Source organism: Leucoraja erinacea, chromosome 2 (genome assembly GCF_028641065.1).
Source record: "Leucoraja erinacea ecotype New England chromosome 2, Leri_hhj_1, whole genome shotgun sequence".
Classification (NCBI taxonomy): domain Eukaryota; kingdom Metazoa; phylum Chordata; class Chondrichthyes; order Rajiformes; family Rajidae; genus Leucoraja; species Leucoraja erinaceus.
The window spans coordinates 120,475,786-120,494,205 of NC_073378.1; the positions used below are offsets into that span (position 1 = coordinate 120,475,786).

At 43.0% G+C, this 18,420-nt stretch overlaps 2 protein-coding genes across 3 annotated transcripts in view; both read left to right on the plus strand.

The window, feature by feature from the left end:
- Positions 1-10,575, plus strand: part of LOC129714939 (leucine-rich repeat-containing protein 70-like) — a 110,453-nt gene extending 99,878 nt beyond the window's left edge. Inside the window, exons 9-10 of the mRNA XM_055664746.1 lie at positions 5,003-5,127; positions 8,811-10,575. Coding sequence (XP_055520721.1) covers positions 5,003-5,127; positions 8,811-9,340 — 655 coding nt within the window. The 3' untranslated portion in view covers positions 9,341-10,575. The remainder of the gene's footprint in view (positions 1-5,002; positions 5,128-8,810) is intronic.
- A 1,623-nt stretch (positions 10,576-12,198) lies between these two features.
- The window catches only part of wdr37 (WD repeat domain 37), a 128,281-nt gene continuing 122,059 nt past the window's right edge, over positions 12,199-18,420 (plus strand). For both annotated transcript variants that reach the window (XM_055664787.1, XM_055664795.1), the window contains exon 1: positions 12,199-12,312. The gene's annotated coding sequence lies outside the window, so the exon portion shown is untranslated. The remainder of the gene's footprint in view (positions 12,313-18,420) is intronic.

Here is an 18,420-nt window from a genome sequence, read left to right on the forward strand (position 1 = left end):
AGCATGTGAACAAGACGGCAGCTGTGGACCGATGCAGCAGCTGCCGTCTGTGAATGTGTACTTTGGCTTCCAACCTTTATTAAACAAGAGAAAACCACATCAGTGATTTCTTCAAACAAGGATGTCACAGTTTAGCAATTTAGTGTCATTGTCACATATTTTGACTACAGGGCAAAATACGATATTCACTCAGAGCATCAATAAAGGATGACGTGCAGTTCCTTGGGCACTTTTAAAAAAATAATGTCATATGTTTGCTAGGCCAAAGACCCAAACCAAATAGATTATATATTTTAAAAGGCACTGACACTGAAATTCACAGGTTCTGCACTCCCTCGAACCAGCAGAGGAAGGCTCTGTTGTCAAAAGCAAAGTATTACAAGCCATTTTATTAGTATTTTTGGCTGGCCTGATCTATGCAGATGAACCAAATACTGGCTTGAAGGCTCAGCTAAGGGAAAGTCCCCAAAAAGAAGTCTTGAATTTTTCAAGGAAAATAATCTCTTCACTTCAAAGTAAGCAATCCTATCCAAGACCACCAGTTTTTGAGGATTACAGGTGTGACATTAGATTTTCCAGGTGGAAATGTGGGGCAATGGAAATAAGATGAACAGAATTCGAGCACAGAAGCTATGGATCTTCTGTATCTGGCCTCAGTTGATTTGAGCAGACTTGGGGAGAGACCTGCATACCTCCTCCGAATGGAATTTTGGATTCACGGTGTAAAGGATAGTACCCCAATTAATCTGGTTTAAATTCTAAATTGCATCCTTCCTCATTATTGGAATTTTGGGGCCAATTCAATCACACACAATTGACCTATTGCTGCGGCCATTTCTCTGTTGAACAGTTCTTTGAGGAGAAATTTGTCACTGCTCATCAAAACTTAGCATGTGCATCAGCCACTGGTTGTACCCACTTCTGAATATTTGGTTCTATTGAATAGTGTGGAGCTGATTAAATCTAGCAATCATGATTCTTGGATGCCTTTAGCACATGTGACAAGCTTCACATGTAAACACAGAGAAATCAAGCACACACTTTGGCACAGTATTGCAGCAGTAGAGTTGCAGCCTTATGCCCCTGTCCCACTTAGGAAACCTGAACGGAAACCTCTGGAGGCTTTGCGCCCCACCCAAGGTTACCGTGCAGTTCCCGGAGCTTGCAGGTGGTTGCCGGAGGTTGCTGGTAGTGTAAGCAGGTAGGGAGACTGACAGAAACCTCCGGGAACCTCTGGGAACCGCACGGAAACCTTGGGCGGGGCACAAAGTCTACAGAGGTTTCCGTTCAGGTTTCCTAAGTGTGACAGGGACATGAGAGAGCCAGAGAACCGGGTTTGATCCTGACCACGGTTGCTGTCTGTACAGAGTTTGTATATTCTCCTTGTGACCACTTGGGTTTTCTCTGGGTGCTCTGGTTTTCTCCCACATCCCAAAGACATGCAGGTTTGTAGGTTTATTAGCTTCAGCAAATTATTTCCAGTGTGTAGGATAGAACATGGGTGATCATTGGTCGTAGGGCCTGTTTCTACGCAGTATCTCTAAACTAAAACCAAACTAAACTTCAAAATCAATTTAAGTTATTCCCAGCTTGAAATAGGTTGAGGATATCCATAATCAATACAAAGATGGAAATTGTGAGGTTCATTATATGTTCTATTTTTGATGGTGGTGAATGTTTAAGTAAATAAGCAGTATGTACATAAATCATAGCACAAAAGACAATACCAAAGTAAAACATTTGTCTGGCTTGGAAACATGATTGGAGGTCTTAAAGAAAAGTGGCATGGGATGGTGGAGGAACAGCAGTTAAATTACCTGACCAGTAATCCAGGAGCCTCTATTCCAGATGAGGTGAGAATGATATCAAAATGGACTATGTTATCAAGCAGCTCAGGTAAAACCGGTTAGTTGGCATCAAAGGAAAAACAATCCAGTGGTTGGAGTCAGACCTTGTGCAAGGTGAAATGGCAATGGTTGTTGCAGGTGTATTAACCCACCCCCAACATTGCTGCAAGTGTTCCTCATGACAGTTCCCCAAGCTCAAGCAGCTTTAGCTACTTCATTAGTAGCCTACCTCCATAAGACACGAAGTAGGAACATTTGCACAATGTCCAATTCTATTCAGAACTTCTCAGCAAATGACACAGTCCATATCAGCATGGAGATCAAGGCCTTGTTCAGGCATGGGCTATGAAATGTCATCTGTGTCAAAGGTGTTTGGTGATAACTTTCTCCAGAAAGAGCCTTGACGTTCAATTCCATTACCATTATCACTTCCCCCAACATCATTATTTGAAACATCAATATTTGGGTGTCAACAATGACCTGAAGCTCAACTGGACTACTTTGGAAGGTCAGAAACTGGGCATCCTGAGATGGGTAACTCTTCCCCTAACATCCTAAAGCTGCTCGATCATCATCCAAGAAATGCAGTCCATTTGATTGGCATCCCATCTACCTCCTTAATCATTCACTATCTCCACTACTGGCTTCAGTGTGCACCACCTACAGAATGCACTTCAGTTATTCACCTGGGCTACTTCAATAATATCCCCTGCCATGGCCACTTCCTTCAAGAAAGACAAAGTTGGTCGAGTCACCATTACCCATCCAATATCTTAAGTTACACACCATCCAAATTTGGAAATAAGCCACAATTCCTTTTCTTGCCTTTGGAACACCTTATTCCACAGTATCATGGCTGTAACCTCACCAGAAAAACTGGACTGATTCAAGAAGTAGCTTCCCATCACCTTCTCATGAGCATTGGGAATGGTCCCCGAATGCTGTCTTAGTGTTAATGTCCACACCAAGAAAAGTAAATAAAGAACAAATATAAACCTAGAAATGTTTTATTATTATTAATGTTTTTTTCAAGAGATGAGTGCTTCAGGCTGAGCCAGTTTATAATTGCACATTCTTGGTTACCCTTGAGATGATGGTGGTGCGTAATCTTCTTGAATCGTTGCAGTCCTTGAGGTGTATGTACACCCACAATGCTGTTTAGAAGGGGCTTCCAAGATTTTGATTGATAGTGAGTGAGCTGTGATATATTTTCAAGTTAGGATGGTGTGTGGCTTAGAGGGTGGGTTTACCATGCTTTTCTTGTCTTTCTGGCTGGAGAGGTCATGAGTTTGGAATATGCTGTCTTGTGTCTTGGTGAGTTGCTGCAGTACATCCTATAGATGTTACAAACTGCTGAGTGGTTGTGGATGGAGTGTCTATCAAGTTGGCTGCTACGGTGTCAAGCTTCTATTGAAGCTGCAATCATCCAGGCAAGTTGAGTGGATTCCATCACACTCCTGACTTGAACCTTGTAGATAGTGTACAGGTTCTGGTGAGTTAAGAGTTACGTTATTTGTCACAGGATTCCTAGCCTCTGACCTTCTCTTTTAGCCACATTGTGCATATGGCTACTCCAATTCAGTTTCTGGTCAAAGGTAACCCCCCAGGATATTGATAGCGGGAGATGCAGTGATGGTAATATTTTTGAATGTCATGGTGTGATAGATGGATTTTCTCTGGGTGGATATCAACAGTGCCTGGTACTTAGGTGGCACAAATGTTACTTGCCACGTATCAACCTAGGCTTAGATGTTGTCATGGGCGAAAATCCCGGGGGGGATGGGTGGGGCACGCCCCTTCCATGTTTTGAAAGGTGAGGGACAACCCCCCTCCCATGTTTTGTAATCCAGATTTTGAAATTTGGTGAATAAAAATCTATTAAAATCTCCGCTTTCCGCGGGACAGTGGGGGTGTCACTGTTAAGTGCTTGTTAATTGTCTCTATTAACATCGTATTAACACGATGTGTCACCAGTTTTGACCTTCAAGTATTACTGAAGGTATTCACGCAGAATTTCTTAAAGCTGCCTGATGCGGGCACAATTACCATTTGAACTAATTAGCTGCATTGGTGGATGGGAAAGATATAAACGGGTATCGGATTTAAACGGGTTAGGTCATTAAGGACTCCGGTCGAACGGGTTTCCTGGTTGGCTTGCAGGTAAATCCCTCATTCACGGTCACTGACGTTATACAGTATTTTTTCCCATCTCTCTCTCTCTCTCGCTCTTCCCCCTCCAAGGTTGGTTCTTCTGTTTACCTTTACTTGCTTCAGTTTTATTTGTTTAAGTGATATTTATCACGTAGCTTTTGAAAGATTCAAGCGGGCATCAGACGCTTTCTAAGGGCTGAATCGGCCCATTTGCGGGGCCTTTCATTGTCCGGCATGGCTTAAAATCGGCTGCAGGATCTTCAATCGCCTCGTGGGTCAGGCAGTCAAACTGCTGCATCTAAGCTCTCAATGTTGAAGCACCCGCCGGGTGATGGAAGATCCCGCTTGAGCCAATTTTAAGCTGCACTGGCCGATGAAAGGCCCCGCGAACGGGCCGATTCAAGCCCACGATTCTGGGTAGATGAACCTGCTCTTGCTGGAGTTCGGAGTCGGTCACCAACTAGGTCAGCTCCCGATGTTACCGTCCATAGGGCCCACGGCCGTAGCCTTGCATGTGGTTGTGGGTGTGCTCATGTGGGCAGCCACCAAGAAATTGTGTCCCCCCCCCCCCCCATGTTTTGATAGGGATTTCCGCCCCTGGATGTTATCTAGGATTTGCTGCATTTGGATGTGGACTGAATTGTAAACTCAAAGAGTGGCAAATGGTGCCAAACATTGTGCAATCATTTCAGGCACTGTAGTTGTTTAATTATGAAATGCACTCAAATTTGAAATACATTTTGTTTGAATCATTAAGGACTCAAAGGCTATGCGGGTAGGATGAGAAAGTGATGTTGAAGTAAGAACCAAGGACCAAGTAAACAGGCTGAAGATACTTTATGGCCTATTCCTGGTCTTGGTTCACGTTCATAGTTGATGGAGATTTTGTATAGAATACAATGAATACTGCATTTTTACTGAGGAAAACATAAGATACTGTTGATTTAAAATGTGTTTGTTTTAACCATTATCATTACAACTGTAATTACTTTTTCACTCTGCAGCTATATATCCCACACTCTGAAATGCTGCTTATGCAAGTATCCACATCTGGACAAACTTATTCTGACAAGAAATGTGGAGATTAACTGCAAGAATATAGTTTGCACTATATCTTTGATTCAATGTTGTAAGTTGCTATTAATCAATTTTTACAATGTTTTAAACATTAGAAAATATGTTATTAGTTTATAGGGTATCTATTATGTAAAGGTATCTATTATAGGGTATCTTTGTAAAGCACTTTGGGGTCAATGAAAATTGACTATAAATGTGCTATATAAATAAATTTATTATTATTATTATTATTATTATCTACAATAGTAATTCTATTATTGCCACAACACAGAATGCAGTTTTTAAAGTTATACAATTTTACATGAAATAGATCTTTCCAGTAATTAAGCCGCAAAGCAATGGGAATTTAAGAAATAGATAGATAGAGTGCAGGAAGGAACTGCAGATGCTGGTTTAAACCGAAGATAGACACAAGAAGCTGGAGTAACTCAGCGGGACAGGCAGCATCTCTTGAGGAATGGGTGACGCTTTGGGTCGAGACTGACGAAGGGTCTCGACCCGAAATGTCACCCATTCCTTCTCTCCAGAGATGCTGCCTGTTCTGCTGAGTTACACCAGCTGTTCGTGTCTATCAACAGAAATATAGTGTTGGTTGGATCATTGGAATCTTATTGTTATTCAGATTGAGGAGCTGGAAGATTCAAAGCTAGAATTTCAAGGAGGTTGAAATAAAGTGTGACAAATTTACGTAGATATTTACTTTATACAGGTGTGGAATCATTTAAGGCACAGAAAAGTTTTGTAATTTGTTGACTTCTCGTGGTGCTAAAGATTTAGGAGTAACTGGAGGAACAGCTTGCTGCTGCTAGTTGCTGGATGCCTCTTGGCAGTAATTTAGCCTGGCAAAGGAAAAAAGGATTGCACATTGGGTATGGATGTAAGGAAACTGCAACATTTTTGCTACTAAGATGAAGCTGGTTGACCTCTTACCTCAGTTCTTGTCCGAGGGCTGCCTAACTTTAAGACTAACTTTAGGCTTGCCTGGAAGCCTAACTTTACAAAATGCCTTAAATAATGAGATGATCATGGCCATCTGTAAGCAAACTATTTTCGGAATCTGATGTTAACTTTGCTTGTTACCTTCTTATATTACTGTTATGAAACTTAAGCCATTTCACAGCCACTTTCACTTACAGTTTGTATTGCCAATGTGCTAAGTGTTCAAGCTACTTTGCTCATTACTTTAATCAATATGGTAACAACTCAAGCATTAACTAACATAAGTGTAGTATAATGTGGATAAATGTGAGGTTATCCATTTTGGTGGCAAAAACAGGAAAGCAGACTATTATCTAAATGGTGGCCGATTGGGAAAGGGGGAGATGCAGCGAGACCTGGGTGTCATGGTACACCAGTCATTGAAGGTAGGCATGCAGGTGCAGCAGGCAGTAAAGTAAGTGAATGGTATGTTGGCTTTTCATATCAAAAGGATTTGAGTATAGGAGCAGGGAGTTTCTACTGCAGTTGTACAGGGTCTTGGTGAGACCACACCTGGAGTATTGCGTACAGTTTTTGTCTCCAAATCTGAGGAAGGACATTATTGCCATAGAGGGAGTGCAGAGAAGGTTCACCAGACTGATTCCTGGGATGTCAGGACTGTCTTATGAAGAAAGACTGGATAGACTTGGTTTATACTCTCTAGAATTTAGGAGATTGAGAGGGGATCTTATAGAAACTTACAAAATTCTTAAGGGGTTGGACAGGCTAGATGCAGGAAGATTGTTCCCGATGTTGGGGAAGTCCAGGACAAGGGGTCACAGCTTAAGGATAAGGGGGAAATCCTTTAAAACCGAGATGAGAATAACTTTTTTCACACAGAGAGTGGTGAATCTCTGGAACTCTCTGCCACAGAGGGTAGTTGAGGCCAGTTCATTGGCTATATTTAAGAGGGAGTTAGATGTGGCCCTTGTGGCTAAGGGGATCAGAGGGTATGGAGAGACGGCAGGTACGGGATACTGAGTTGGATGATCAGCCATGATCATATGAATGGCGGTGCAGGCTCGAAGGGCCGAAAGGCCTACTCCTGCGCCTAATTTCTATGTTTCTATGTTTCTATGTAACTCAGCGGGTCAAGCAGCATCTCTGGAGAACATGGATAGGTGACGTTTTGGACTGCTTGTAAGGGGGGGAGGAAGAGAGCTAGAAGATAGGAGAAACAGGAAAAGCAAGGCAGGTAATAGGTGAACACAGGAGAGGAGGGCTTTTGATGGGCAGATGGTTGGACAAAGACCAGAGATTAAAAAAAGATGTGAAACAATAGGATTGAAGAGTCACGAATTGTGAAGCCAGAGGAAAGTGGGCGAAGGAATGGTTGATGGAATTTAATACAGAGAAGTGTGAGGTGTTGCATTTTGGGACGTCGAACAAGGGCAGGACCTACACAGTAATTAGTAGGCCTCTGGGTAATGTAGGGCAGGGATCTAGGAGTACAGGTGCATGGTTCCTTGAAGGTTGAGTCACAGTTAGATAAGGTGGTCAAAAAGGATTTTGGCATTTTGGCCTTCATCAATCAGAGTATTGAGTATAGATTTTGGGAGGTCATTTGCAGTTGTGTAAGACGTTGATGAGACCGCAGTTAGAATATTGTATTCAGTTCTGCGCACCATGTTATAGGAGAGATATTGTCAGGCTTGAAAGGGTTCAGAAAAGGATTACGAAGATGTTGCCAGGACTAGAGGGTGTGAGCTATCTGGAAAGGTTGAGTCGGCTGGGTCTATTCCATGGAGCGCAGGAGGATGATAGGGAATCTTATAGAGGTGTATAAAATCATGAGAGGAATAGATCGGTTAGATGCACAGTATCTTGATCAGAGTGGGGGAATCGAGGACCAGAGGACATAGGTTCACGGTGAAGGGGAAAAGATTGAATAGGAATCCGAGGGATAATTTTTTCACACAAAGGGTGGTGGGTGTATGTAACAAGCTGGCAAAGGAGGTATTTGAGACTGGGACTATCCCATCGTTTAAGAAACAGTTAGACAGGTACATGGATAGGACAGGTTTGAAGGGATATGGACTAAACACAGGCAAGTGGGACTAGGGTAGCTGGGACATTGTTGGCCGGTGTGGGCGAGTTAGGCCAAATGGCCTGTTTCCACACTGCATCACTCTATGGCTCGATGAACGAATGTAGGCGAAGATGGAGGGGAGAAATAGATGCAAGTCTAGGTGAGGCACAGGGGTTGTAGGGAAGAATAGGGGGTTGTGGGGGAGAAAGAGGAGGGTTGTTAGAGGTTACTTTGAAGTGGAGATTTCAATGTTCATATCATTGGGTTGTAAGCTACCCAAGGCAAATAAGAGGTGCTGTTCCTCCAGTTTGCGTGTGGCAATGAGAGAGGCCCAGTACAGAAAGGACAAACTGGTAACTGATCTTCAGATTGTAACCAACCCAAACATCACATGGGGGTATTTAAAATTGTTGTCCTAATTTGCACTACAACACAGTTCTATTTTAAGTCTTGCTTACATTATTAACAATATTAGAAATGTTAATTTGTTATATGTAATGTTAATTGTCATAAAAGGTAACGTGTGCATTTTAGGCATGTTATTTTAAATACTAATGTACTTTTGAATGCATTAATTAAGCACAAACAGATTATATAATTCTTGAAGATAAATGTACATAATACATGCTATTATGAAGGTCAAATTTACCTATTTCTGCTTTTAAAATGTTTGCGGAATCCTCTGTAACCCAGATTGTAGATATTAATGCTCACGACATTGATTACAGATACAAAGGAGGGACAACAAACAAACAATTTGAAAGATAAAGAGAGGATAATTGAAGAAATGGAGGCTGTTAAAACTGGTACAGTTTCATCTTTACCTGGAGAGAAACGTGGTGAAACATCTCAAAATATGTTAATTAAGTTGGAACGCTCTCGAAATCCTGTGGGTGATCCGAATTCCACTCAAATACAACCAGAATTAGGGCTTGAAATTCTTAATAAGGATTTACAATTGGGTGACAAACAGGCAGATCTGAAAGAAGAACTGTTGATCAAAGGCTCAAACTTAAAGGACAAAATAAAGAGTGAGCAATCAGCCAGGGACGCAGATAGAGAGAGCATGAAACAAATCAACTTGGTCAAATTGTCTTCAAAATCTGATCGACCAGCACTGCCTGATAATGGAAATGAAGAAAACACCCTAGGCAGATTGCAAAAATTGAAAGAAGCCTTGAAGTCACTCTATCATTATGCTTCTGATCGAATTGCAAACAGTGGTGATGAACAATACAGAGTCATACTTGAGTCTTAAAATATAGAAATATTATTTGAATATTACGGAGCAGAAAAATGAAATACTAAATTGTGTTACAATAATTAACACAATACAAAACAATTCATTTTTTGTGATTATGAGATAATCCAAAAATAAATTGGGGCCAACATTTCAATAAAGATAAATTGATGACTTTTGTAGTTTATGGTTGCCAGTCCATATAAGACTGCAATGTAATTTAAGGTTTTTCTTTATGACAAAAATATTGGTGTTTTTATATTTAAATTATTTGTAGCATTTTTCTTTTAAACCGAATGTATCAACACATTTAGAAGCTTACAATCAAATTCCATTTGAGTAATAAATTCAACAGTGCAATAAAGGAAAATGCTTGAAAATGCTGTTGTCACGGAAAATTTATCCAGATTTCCAGTTGCATCAAGGCAATAGCGTTCATTTAGGAAAACCAAATATGTGCTCAAAATGATGAAAACTAAGAGACAATGGAGAAACTCAAAATCTTCTCTAGTAACAACTACAGTTAAGGATGGTAAGCATAGAAACTGGGAGGAAGTACAAAATTAAGGCACATTTAAAAAAAGAAAAGACCTTTGAAATTCTATTTATATTGTGAATGACTCAGAGGAGACATATATTTGTGCATATAGATCAAGTGTGCTTGTAAGCATTTGTGCACACTTAATTTGTTAGTTTGATGTAAACATAACAAAATATGCCTTTATTATTTTACAGAAAGGGTTCAGGCATCTGATATAATAAAAAGTTTAAGAATAGATTTCAAAAAGAAGCCCATATTTTAATACTTAATATATATTTTAAAATTAACGGTATACATCTCCTAAAAAGAACATTAGTCTGCTCAACTGATTGTCAAATTATTTAGTTATCGGTTTGAAACATAAAGATTGCACTTCAGAATGTTTCATGTTGCTAAATGTCATTCTAAATGGTCAGTAAATATTGTTCATAATATACACCTGCTTGTAAATGTGTCAACTAATTTTTCAAACATTGCACGCATCATGGTAAATGATGTTTGTACTTTTAAACAGATGAATAAATGTTAACAGCAGTAAGTACATTGTGTTTCCACTGACTGTTCAACTGCTTCTTTAATATTAGATCTCACCAAAACAAATTTTGTACCATACACGTTAAAAATAAATGAACTTCTACATTGAAGTTGTCAACCCATTTGAATTCTTTGTTTAATTTTCATCATCAAATTATCATAGCTTAGAACTACATGGATAACACAGTTAAATTATAGCATTTAGGTTTATAGGTTTCAGCATCATAGCAGTAAAAATAATAGCCTTCAGGTTAAAGAGACAACAAAGGCAAGGTTGTAAAGAGGACACAAAGTGCTGGAGTAACTCAGCAGATCAGGCAGCATCTCTGGAAAATATGGATCGGTGATGGTGATATATAGGGACCCTTCCAAGAATTAATTTCTACTTTGTAAAGAAGGCCTCGAGATCATTCTCCATTATTGTTTATGTTATCACTCACGTATAAATCATAGTTTTTTGTCCCCAACATTGGAATGGGAATTGTGGTTATTTGGTCCAATTTACATTCCCATTTTTGTTATGGCTTGAAATTCCTGTGGAAAATTCACTGCTCCGATCATTTATGTTAGGACAGTACCTTCACCTTGGTGGCTAAAGGTTACAAACAAAAGTTACACTCTGGACGCTAAAGGTTTCTAATAAGGGTTATTAACTGATTGTCTCCCCATATTATGGAAATTGACACACATGGGATTAGGAGGGAGAGATAGATCAGCAATGATTGATTGGCGGAATAGACTTGATGGGCCGAATGGCTTAATTGTACTCTTCCTTCTTGTGACACTTGTAAATAAGTGTTTTGAATACATTTAATTCAGAATAAAAAATTAAATGAATCAAAAACTGCAAAAACTCTTCATACGTTCATTCTCATGGTCGTAACATTCAAGTCTGTCATTTTTAAAATTTGAAATGAAACTATTCAGAATTAAATATGCCAAAAAAACTTGCAAAACGACCTGAAATGTCACCCATGCCTTCTCTTCAGAGAAGCTGCCTGGCCCGCTGAGATCCTCTAGGTTTTTGTGTCTATCTTCGGTTTAAACCAGCATCTGCAGTTCCTTCCTACACATACATTTTCAGGTAGACACAAAATGCTGGAGTAATTCAGCGGGACAGGCAGCATCTCTGGAGAGAAGGAATGGGTGACGTTTCAGGTTGAGACCCTTCTTCAGACTGATGTCAGGGGAATGGACAGTTAGATTGGTGAGAGTCTTGGGAGGGGGAGGGGATGAAGAGAGAGGGAAAGCAAAGGTTACTTGAAGTTAGAGAATTCAATGGTCATGCCGCTGGGATGTTAGCAACTAAAGCGAAATATGAAGTGCTGTTCCTCCAATGTGCTTGACAAAATGTTTAGGAAAGAACTGCAGATGCTGGTTTAAATTGAAGGTAGATACAATGTGCTGGAGTAACTTAGCAATTTGTGTCTACCTTTGATTTAAACCAGCATTTGCAGTTCTTTCCTACACATACATTTTCAGGTAGGCTCAACATGCTGGAGTAACTCAGCATTTTGTGTCTACCTTTGATTTAAACCAGCATCAGCAGTTCCTTGTGTTCAAGAAGGAAATGCAGATGCTGGAGAAACTCAGCGGGTGCAGCAGCATCTATGAACCACCTATCAGTCTGAAGAAGGGTTTCGGTCCGAAACGTTGCCTATTTCCACCGCTCCATAGATGCTGCTGCACCCGCTGAGTTTCTCCAGCATTTTTGTGCATCTGCAGTTGCTTCCTCCACATACATAGTCAGTGTCAGAGAGGAGCATGCGCAGAGCGGCTCTTGCCGGCCGGCCGGCCCGCCCGCGCATGCGCAGCCAGCCCAGGGGGCGGGGCGGGGGGTCCACCGCTGACCTCTGACCTCTGGCGGCGGCGGCCCGGAGCAGGAGGCGGAGGTTGGGGATGTCGTGTTGAAGAGGTGAGAGGGGCCGGGCGGCTAGTGGAGAGGGGGAGGGGGGGGGGAGGGGGAGGAGGGAGGGGGAGGGGGGGAGGGAGGGGGGGGGGGGAGGGAGAGAGAGGAGGAGAGGGAGGGGAGAGGGAGAGGGGGGAGGGGGAGAGGGGAGGGGGGAGGGGGGGGAGAGAGGGGGAGAGGGAGGGATAGATAGATGAAGGGAGGGAGAAAGAGGGAGAGAGGGTGGGAGAGAAAGGGAGAGAAGGTGGGAGGGAAAGGGGGGAATGGGGGAGAATGGGGGAGAGAAGGAGAGAGAGAGAAGAGAGAAAGGGAGAGAGAGAGGGGAGGGGAGGGAGAGAGAGGGAGAGGGGGGAGGGGGGAGGGAGAGAGAGACGGGGAGAGGGAGAGAGGGAGGGAGGGGGGAGGGATAGATAGATGAAGGGAGGGATAGAGATGGAGAGAAAGAGGGAGAGAATGTGGGAGAGAAGGAGGAGAGAAAGGGGGAGAGAGAAAGAGGGAGAGAAGGAGAAAGACTGGAAGAAGAGAGAGAGGGGGAGAGAGAAAGGGGGAGAGAAAGGATAGAAAGTAAGAGGGAAGTAGAGAGATAAGATCAGTTCAGGAGAGAGAGAAGAGAGAGAAGGAGGGAGAGAGAGAGAGAGAAAGAGGGAGAGAAGGAGGGAGAGAAAGGGGGAAAGGGGGAGAGAGAGAAGGAGAAAGAGAGAGAGGGAGAGGAGAGAAAGAGAGAAAGGGAGAGAGAGAGAGGAGGGAGAGAGAGAAAGAGAGGAGGAGAGAGAAAGAGGGAGGGAGAGAAGGAGGGAGAGAAGGGAGAGAGGAGAGAGTAGGGAGGGAGAGAGAAAGGGGGAGAAGGAGGGAGAGAGAGGGGGAGAGAAGGAGGGAGAGAAGGAGGGGGAGAGAAGGAGGGGGAGAGAAGGAGGGAGGGAGAGAGGGGGAGGAGGGTGGTGTACATGGGGTGGTGTACATGGGGTGCTGGTAGTTGTACGGGATGCGCTGTTGGTAGGTTTAAGGTGATTCCAAGGGTGTCTTCCCGGGACCGGTACTTGGGGGGAGGGGCATACCTGGGTGATGGTCGTTGATGGAGCCGTGCAGTTTGTAGGTGTGGGCCGGTGCGAAGGTCCCCCTCCAAGGCTTCATCATCCCAGGGTGGAACTACCAGAAAGGTTGAAATATCTTTCCAACTTTGCATTTGTCCTCTGGGGTACTCAACATTGTTTATAAGGATCAAAAAACATTTCAAACAATTTACTTTTGACTCCAGCAGTTTCTTGAGTCTCCAAACCTTTTTATAAAACAGACGTTCATTGCTTTAGTGTGTAAGTTTTGCATAACCTGTTCCCTGGTGTGCCAATATATGTGCTGCTCGTTTTTGGCATTTCCTTTTGATGATTATGGTTGCAGGGAAAGCCAAGCTCTACCTTACAGTTGAGAATTGCTATCCATCCTTTGGCTCTGGACTCTCCTTGAGTGTCCTGATTTTTAAAACATTGCTGTCTGACAGCTCCTGCAATCTACTGCGGGATATTCTCGCAGGATGTTTGGCTGATTATCCTACTTTGCATGCCATTCCGGTTTGTAACAAAGAACATATTCTGTTCGTCTGGTCTTATGGATGTAAATGATGTGCCTGATTACCATTGCTTGTCAATTTCACCATCAGTACAATGCAGTTTTGTGGTGTTATTGAAAGCACTATTGCAGTTTATTGACATAGATCAATTACACCGTGGAGGGTCTTTTAAAAATTTTGCTCTTGATTTTTTTGAGTGGTTACAAGATACTTTGATATCTGTGTTATCCATGCGACCTTCAGCAACAGACTGGTTCCACCAAGTTGCAGTGCAGAATGCCACAGGAGGTCCATTTCCCCTATGGCTATCAAACTTGTACAACCACCCCTTCTGTTGTGGGGTAGACTGACCCCATCCCAATCCTTTCTACTCATCACTTTATTTTCATGTTTCTTGTATCTTGTGTTTTATGACCGTTGGCAGATCAATTACCCTCCTGGGATAAATAAAGTTCTGTCAGAGTGGTTACAAGATTCCCCCCCCCCCCCCACAGCCAGCAAAGATAGGGCCATTCAGCACTTCGGGCCAGCACCACCATTCAATATGATCATGGCTGATCATCCAAAATCAGTACCCCGTTCTGGCTTTTTTCCACCCATATCCCTTGATTCCCTCAGCCCTTAGAGCTAAATCTAACTCTCTTGAAAACATCCGGTGAATTAGCCTCCACTGCCTTTAGTGGCAGTGAATTCCACATTCACAACTTTCTGAGTGAAAATGTTTTTCTTCATCTCAGTCCTAAATGGCCTACCCCTTATTCTTAAACTGTGACCCCTGGTTCTGGACTCCCCCAACACCGGGAACATTTTTACTGCATCTACACTGTCCAATCCTCTCTGAATTGTATATGTTTCTGTAAGATTCCCTCTCATCCTTCTAAATTCCAGCAAATACAAGCCCAGTCGACCCATTCTTTCATCATATGTCAGTCCTGCCATCCTGGGAATGAACCTGGTGATCCTACGCTGCACTCCCTAAATAGCAATAATATCCTTTCTCTAATTTGGAGACCAAAATTGCACACAATGCTCCATGTGCGGTCTTACCAGGGCCCTGTATAACTGCAGCAGAATCTCCTAGCTTCTAAACTCAAATCCTCTCGCAATGAAGGCCAACGTGCCATTAACTTTGTTTAAGAAGGAACTGCAGATGCTGGAGAATCGAAGGTTACACAAAAAAGGTGGAGAAACTCAGCGGGTGCAGCAGCATCTATGGAGCGAACGAAATAGGCAACGTTTCGGGCCGAAACCCTTCTTCAGACTTTCTTCACTTCCTGCTGTACCGGCATGCTTACTTTCAGTGACTGATATACAAGCACACCCAACACTTGTTGCAATTTCTCCTAATCTGACACCTTTCAGATAATAATCTGCATTCCTGTTCCTGCCCCCAAAGTGGTTAACCTCACATTTACCCACATTATACTGCATCTGCCATGCTTCTGCCCACTCACCCAACCTATCCAAATCACCTTGCAGCCTTATAGCATCCTCCTCGCAGCTTGCACTGCCACCCAGGTTTGTGTTATCCGCAAACTTAGAGATGTTACATTTAATTCCCTTGTCTAAACCGTTAATATATATTGTAAACAACTAGGATCCCAGCACCGAGCCTTGCCGCACTATCATGTCAATATCCTACCCCCAATACCATGTGCTCTAATTTTGCACACTAATCTATTGTGTGGGACTTTGTCAAAGGCTTTTTGAAAGTCCAGGTACACCACATCCACTGGCTCTCCCTTATCCATTCTACTTGTTACATCCTCAAAAATTCCAAAAGATTAGTCAAACATGTTTTTCCCCTTCATAAATCCATGCTGACTTTAACCGATCCCATCACTGCTTTCGAAATGCGCTGCTATAACATCTTTAATAATTGATTCCAGTATTTTCCCCACTACCGATGTAAGGCAAACTAGCCCGTTTTCTCTGTCCCTCCTTTCTTAAAAAGTGGAATTACATTGGCTACCCAGCAGTCCACAGGAACTGATGAGTTGAGAGCACATTGGGAAAATGATCACCAATACATCTACGATTTCTCGGGCCACCTTGAGTACTCTGAGCTGCAGACCATCAGGCCCTGGGGATTTATCTTCCTTCAATCCTAACACAATTTTCTGACTAATGTGGATTCCCTTAGGTTATCCCTCCCACTAGATCCTCGGTCCCCGACTATTTCTGGGAGATTGTTTGTGTCTTCCTTAGTGAAGACTGAACCAAAGTACTCGTTTAACTGTTCTGCCATTTCCTTGATTCCCATTATAAATTCACCTGTGTCTGACTAAGGGACCTACATTTGTCTTCACTAATCTTTTCGTTTTTACATTCCTAAAGAAACTTTTACAGTCAGTTTTTATATTCCCCGCAAGCTTTCTTTCATGCTCTTATTTCCCCCTTCTTAATTACCAGTAACCCCATTTGTTCTCCTCTGTTGAGTTCTAAATTTCTCCCAGTCCTCTGGTTTTCTGCTTCTTCTGGCCAATTTATATGTCTCTTCCTTGGATTTACCAATATTCCTTGACTTCCCTCGTCAGCCACGGTTGAGCCGCCTTCCCAGCTTTATTTTTCGCCAGACAGGGGTGAACAATTTCTGGAGTTCATCCTTGCGGTCTTTAAATCTTTGTCATTGCATCTCCACTGTCAACCCTTTAAGTAAGAAAGGTCTCGACCTGAAACATCACCTATTCCTTTTCTCCATAGATACTGCCTGACCTGCTAGGTTACTCCAACATTGTGTCTATCTTTGGTGTAAACCAGTATCTGCAGTTTCTTCCTCCACAAAGATAGGGTCTGTGTGGTTCTCATCTTTCAGTCCATTAGCCTCTGCATCCAGCTTGTCATTATTTGCCAGCTCCAGCAGGATGCTGCCATCAACCTCATCTCCTGCCTCCATTTCTGCTTTCCTCTGGGACCCCTCCCCCTCCCCTTCCCCTTCCCCCTCCCCGACTCCCTGGTCAACGTATCCTTTCCTACCCACCCCTCCAGGTCTCCTGGCACTCTCCTCTGCAAGTATGGGAGACCAGGACTTGTTTCAGGGCCTCCTCCCACATCATCACCCAGGCGCACAACAGCCCTTCAGGGTGAGACAGAGATTCATGTGTACGTCCTCCAACCTGGTCTATTACATTAGGTGCCTGCAATGGGGTCTGTTCTACTTTGTACCAAGCAGAGCCGGGGAGACCTGCGCTCTATCTGCAACAGTCAGCTTGACTTCTGTTTGCATGGGATTTTAGCTCCCTTCCCCATTCCTACAATGATCTCTCGGTCCTCTGCCTTTCCCACTGCCAGGGTGAGGCCAAACGCATCCCAGAAGAGCGCCTCATTGCGTGGATAGCCAGTCACCCAATAGAATGAACAGTGGGATCTCCAATGACAGGTACCCCTCCAGCCCCCCCCCCCCCCCCCCCCCCCCAGGGTTTTCCCACACATCCACCCAGGGTCTCTCTCTCTTTATGTTCACCTTTCCTTCTCCCCCCCCCCCCCCCCCCATCTCATTACATTATTCCCACACCTCTGCCACATGCCCATCTATCTGGATTTTTCACTTAGTTCACTTTCCCTATCCTGCCATACTAGTTCTGTCATCTCTGTTCCCTCTCCAATCTCTTATCTGGTTCACCTATCCACCTACCACCTCTGTCTCGTCCCTTCTTCTCACTTGTTTCTGCAACGGTTCAGTTGGTGGTAACCTTTGCCACCTTGTTTATTGGTGATCTTCCCTCCGCGCGCTCAGTCCTGACGCAGAGCGTGGAGCCGAAACGCCGACCATTCCGTTGCCTCCACAAATGCCGCTTGACCCACTGGGTTCTCCAGCAGGTTGAATTTTGATGCAGATTTAATCTTCTGCAGTCTCTTGTATCTTTGTTTGTCACGTTTCATGTGAGGATGTTGGAAGTGCACAAAATAAGGGGCCACTTCCTGTTGTCAGCATACTGACAGATGTATGGCAGCTGTAGATCTTTGCCTGTCCAAATGTCATAGAAATGGCCTTCAGCTCTTTTTTTGAATGCTATCTAATCCCTCGTTTCATTTTGTAAATAATGTTACCAACAACACGAGAGATACAAACTTGTGCGTTGATTTTTGCTGAAGGTCATTGGTTTAACTGGTATTGCAAATGTCTCCGAAGCCATGGTGCATTTTGGATAATCTTTAGCAGTTTAGCGGCTGTAATGTTATAGTTACTTCTGCCACCTTTTTTATAAGTTAAGTACTAACATTCTGAAATGTCTTAGCCTCTATTTACACTGTTTAATACATTGATGATGGTTTCTTACTTTAATACGGTGTGAGATTTAACTGAATTATGTATTTCTTGATTGTATGTGATGTTAGCTGTTAACATTTGTAAGTCTTGTCTAGACCAGTAATGCGAGTAGGATCTACCGCAGTTATGTAGAGCACTTAACAGGAAAGCTCATAAAAATTACACAGACATTTAGGGTTGTAGACTCGTGCTGACAACAGTTCTCTGGATTCTGAGGTTTTTTTGTTTAGAGATACAACATGGAAACAGGCCCTTCGTCCCACCCAGTCCACGCCGACAA